This window comes from Primulina eburnea, chromosome 6 (assembly GCF_022965805.1).
Source record: "Primulina eburnea isolate SZY01 chromosome 6, ASM2296580v1, whole genome shotgun sequence".
Lineage (NCBI taxonomy): Eukaryota > Viridiplantae > Streptophyta > Magnoliopsida > Lamiales > Gesneriaceae > Primulina > Primulina eburnea.
In genome coordinates, this window is record NC_133106.1 from 34,120,260 (window position 1) to 34,125,377 (window position 5,118).

Consider the following 5,118-nt stretch of genomic DNA (forward strand, 5'->3'; position numbering starts at 1 on the left):
TTCAATTTTTTTTTATCAATTTGAATAAAATATTTTGGTCTTTTAACAAATATAAAAACTGATGTATAAAAACACATGATTTATATGTAACATCACTCAATTAAATGTATGCGGCAAGAGACATTCCGATCGATTAGGATTTCCACATTTATTGTAATAATAATCTGTTTCTTCTTTTCGATCCACATGTTTCTGATTTTTGGACTTCTGATTCGATTAGTTACTTGGGATCTGTATTAATAAGGTAGTTAATTAAAATTATATATATGAGTATTCAATTGTATTTAATTTGTTATTAAGATACATGATATATATTCCTGAAAAATTACAATTCGACTATAAAAATATTTCCTTCATGGAGATGAGATTTTTTTTTCACTCATAAATGTCCATTTTTATTTATCGACAAAATAACTAGAAGTTCTTAAAGAATTTTTTATGAAATTATGCCTACATAATCACCTAGGAAACACCTGAAGAGGCGAGCTTCTTGCCGGTGATAGAACACCAAACAAACAATCACCTGAGAAACACCTAAAACAAGTGCTCCTTTCATATTTGATAACTCTCTGTAAACACAGAACTTGATTTCAATTTCTTGAGGAGGATTCAGTCTTATTTTCAGTATATATTTTGATTGTCGGAATTTGAATTGAACATCGGACGAGGTACGCCGGAACTTAATTATCTTCAGCTCCTCTTTGATATTTGGTAACTCCTCCTCTTTATAAATATCAAGCTTGATTTCGTTTTCTAGGGGACATTCACTCTTATTTTCAGTATATTGTTTTATAGTTGAAATTACTTAAGCGCCAGAGGGAATACTCCGGAACTCATCTTCGGCCCCTTTCCAAACTTCTCAAGATTTTAGGTGTTTCTCAGGTGGTTGGTTGGCAGGTCAGCCATGTTCTATCACTGGGAAGAAGCACCTTGTTCTGGTGTTTCCTAGATGGTTGGTTAGCAAAATCAACCATCGGCGGGATCTCATCTCCTTATTTGTAACCTAAAAATACCAATCCTAATATATATGATATGCTTGTTTTTCGTCGCTGCATGCCTCCCTATGAATTATAATTTGGTTTTTCTTTTTCTTTTTCTTTTTCTTTGAGCAATATTCCTCGCTATTTTTGCATCACAATTGAATGCTTAGATTTAGACCAAAATCGATCACATGCACTCAAAAATCAGAGGCAAGAGAAGACCCCTCATATCAAATCCCACTAGTAAAAAAAAACCTTACGTCTGAAAATTATTATTAAAAAACAGACGCGAGAGTATTTTGATGTAGCGTGTCTGCTTATCCCGTTTTTAAAAATTATTCTGACAAACTTGCGTGGGACATGGTGTCTTTGGCCTATCAAGACATTATTAAGATTAGGGTTAATGTGGGAATCTTGGTTTTGATCTACAGGTTGATGTAGATTTCTTTCTTTTTTTAAAATAAAAAAGTTTAAATTTATGTTTCGTCTCCAAAAAAAATCTCTATTATTTTAAAAGTGACTTCTCTTCAGTTTGTACATAATTTGAAGTTATTAAGGTGACTATGAGTCATTTTACTAAAAATTATAATCGTAATGTAATTCGTAATTGATCAACTCTCTTTTAAATTTCGATGGATCTCGTACCAATATATCGTCCCCTATCCACCAACAGAATTTGGCTAGAATGCAGCCACGTCTTTGAATCATAATCCATTATCCGATCTCACTCTCCATGGCTGGGGTTCGTATATACGTCGCACAATTCACTTTTTATTTTAATTTTGTTTTTATAATCAAACAAAAGGATTCCAGAATACGTATTATTTTTTAAAAATAAATTTAATAAGACCCGCGACCCACAACGATCCCCACCTCTTATTTAATTATTGTTGGCTCATTACAAAAAAGAATAATAATATTTAACCTTTTCTGATCGGTTCAAATATGTACAAGGTGCGAATATTCATATGTCTCCTATCTTTTGCCGTTCCATTAGGTAAGGTTTGTTAATTGTCCCATATTAATTGGATAAAATCCTTATGACTTGTATACATAGTCTTATATAATCTTTCCTCCTTAAGCTAGCTTTTGAAGATGAATTTTGTCCAAGTCTCAATCTTAACAAGATTTATCGATTTCTCTTGCGCCGTTGAATGCAGACACGTCTTGAAATAATACAGAGTCTCGAACAATTCATAAGCTAATGGCAGTAATCTCATCTCCAAAACTCTAGTTTACCATCCATGTTGTTTTCAAACAAATTAAGCACCAAACACAAAAAGTCATTTCTCATCCATCTAATTCATACTTTACTCCAAAATTACATTATCTTGATATTATTTATTATTAATTAAAAGAATATTTATGAAATTACAATGAATCCTTGCCTTTGATCGAAATCCTACACAATAATAACTGTAATTATAGCATTCGCATTGTACCCGTTGAAGCACTGCATGGAAGTGTGCATGCCAAGCACGCCGCCTTGAAAGCCCGAGACATTAGCTTCAACGCCGGGACATAATGGTTACTTTACCGATAGGAGTGAGTCTCATGTGAGACCGTCTCACGGATCATAATCTGTGAGACGGGTCAACCCTACCCATATTCACAATAAAAAATAATACTCTTAGCATAAAAAGTGATACTTTTGCATGGGTGACCCAAATAAGAGATCCGTCTCACAAATAAGATCCGTGAGACCGTCTCACACAAGTTTTTGCCTACCGATAGATAGTTTACTCCCCTTCAAATTATGGCTAATCCATCACAATCACTCGATATAAAATTTTATTGGCACGTACTTTTAGTTGAAATTCGATTTTAAAATTATAGATATGTGTTTAAAAAAAAAATAACGCATGAATACTTTTCATCTAAACCCCATCTAAATTCGTCCATGAATTTCAAATTTATCGAATATAAAAACCAATTGATTTTCGAAATATAATTTAAACGACCGCAACGAGACCTAGAGTACTTTAAACCATGACGTCAAACTAACTCTTTAAAACACATCATAAATTAAATGTATGGACGACTTATTCAAAAACTTAACTACACGCGAGCCGTGCTAAATGTGTAGTATGAAGCAAAACAAAAAAAGAAGAAGATCGAAGAAGAAGAAAAAGTCTCTGATATTAATTAATTTTTGGACAAAGAAATAAAAGACAACACAAAAAGTTGTCAATGAATTGGAGATAAAATATAAAAGGTTGGAAATGTTTCTCGATGATTTGAAAACATGATTTTCGTTTAGCCACATCTTTGTTTATCAATACATGGAGCTCAATTATGTGTGTAAAGGGGAAAAAATAATAATTTCTTGTTGCCAAGAAATAAAAACAGGTTAGTGCACATATTGTTGGAAAAAAGTAAGGGCTAGCTATAAATTAGTATATTGTATAGCTCATATTGTTGGCGAAAAGTAAAAGCTACGAAGTTCTAAATATGATTTAAGCCATATTTATTTATACTTTTCAAAAATCCCAAGTCTAAAGTAGTTTTTTCAGACAAAGAAAAACGCTCTATAAAATTAAATTAAGAGTGTTAATTCGTTCACATTGTCAAGTAGTCGTTATTTAGAGCCAATTTCTTGTAATTATGTTTATTATTCGTCTCAAATTAATGAGTTCATTTGTTTTTCAAAGAAATTAAGAATATTGTTGAAAATTTTAATCATATAAACAAAATTCTCAGTTTACCGTAATTATTTGACGAGTGTTTTAATTATATATTAAAAAATGTTAGAAATATCTAATGTATTTAATGAAAGAAAAATGTTAGTAAAAAGAAATATTACGAAATGTATTTAATGATAGAAAAATTTTAGTTGAAAGATTATGTAAATGTGTATTAATCAAATCCTACACGTGTAAACTTGTCACACGCATGAATACCGTACGACAATTTCTGACGATACCTATACGAAGGGGACAGCAGATACACTCGCCCGCACTCTCTCTCACAATTCCTTTGACTGCCATTTACCCTTTTCATCAGACCCCTTTTCGTCATTTTACTCCACCCCACCTGCCCTATAAAAACTACCCCCCCTCCATTTTCATTCTCCATACTCACCACTCCTACAGCAAGATTCTCACCCACAAAAACCTCCACTCTGCACGTAAAAGCTTCTAATTGAAAGGAAAAATGGGATTTCCGGTGGGATACACTGACCTATTTCTCCCTAAATTGCTTGTCTACGTGCTTACGCTTCTCGGATTAATGAGGAGATTTTTGTACGCTGTGTTCTCTGTTTTGGGGCTCAGGGATTTCCTGGAGCCTGAACCTGTTTCCTACTTTTTGAGGGAGGAAACCGGATCGGAGCTGCCGCGGTCTGTATCTGCGGCGCTGATCCGCGAGCTTTTGCCGGTGGTGAGTTTCTCTGATTTAGAGGAGATGGATCCACCGGAGAACTGCGCGGTCTGCTTGTACGAATTCAGCGCGGAAGATGAGATCCGGCGGCTGATGAACTGCAGACACATATTCCACCGGAGCTGTGTGGACCGTTGGATGGACCACGATCAGAAGACGTGCCCCCTTTGCCGTACTCAGTTCATACCGGAGGATATGCAGGAGAGTTTCAACGAGAGGCTGTGGTTGGCTTCTGGGATTTCTGAATTTTACGGCGAGTATTCCCCGATTACTTCGGGTTTGTAGTGTTCTTTTTGTTTTTACTTTGCACTTCTCTTCCGTACGTTGATGTACATAATACGAAAATATATGTAGTTTGAAAGAAAGAATTTTGTTTTCATTCTTGCTACGGTTGGCTAATTAGGACACACGACTTTGAAGCGTCAATGCACAAGAACAGATTTGAGCATTACATTGAAGTTCAATTAGCTTAAACAAATATATCGGAAAATCCGGCATTTCCATCATTAATTAGGAACAGTGACTAATCCATGCCGTGACATGAAATAAATAAATTTCAAACTTTTTATGTCGAAAACAAATTGATAGCATTCAACTTTTCCCTGAATTGTATATTGAACTTCATAATTTATATTAATCAAGGATAGTTTATGTTTTCACCAAACTGATGATTAAACTTCCCGACCAATTCTTATATATATATATATATTTTTTTAATGACGAGTAAATGTCCACTGTGAAATTGCTCAGAAGGGTTAAA

At 34.1% G+C, this 5,118-nt stretch overlaps 1 protein-coding gene across 1 annotated transcript; it reads left to right on the top strand.

The window, feature by feature from the left end:
- The first annotated feature begins 4,068 nt into the window (after positions 1 to 4,068).
- Positions 4,069 to 4,746, top strand: LOC140833529 (brassinosteroid-responsive RING protein 1-like). Its single transcript, XM_073197861.1, has one exon. It carries the CDS (start codon positions 4,134 to 4,136, stop codon positions 4,641 to 4,643), a length of 510 nt encoding a protein of 169 aa, XP_073053962.1. The 5' UTR covers positions 4,069 to 4,133; the 3' UTR covers positions 4,644 to 4,746.
- Positions 4,747 to 5,118: the final 372 nt, after the last annotated feature.

What these genes read in the sequence shown, in the direction of transcription:
- LOC140833529 (XM_073197861.1), top strand. Translation starts at nt 4,134, where the DNA reads ATGGGATTTCCGGTGGGATACACTGACCTATTTCTCCCTAAATTGCTT.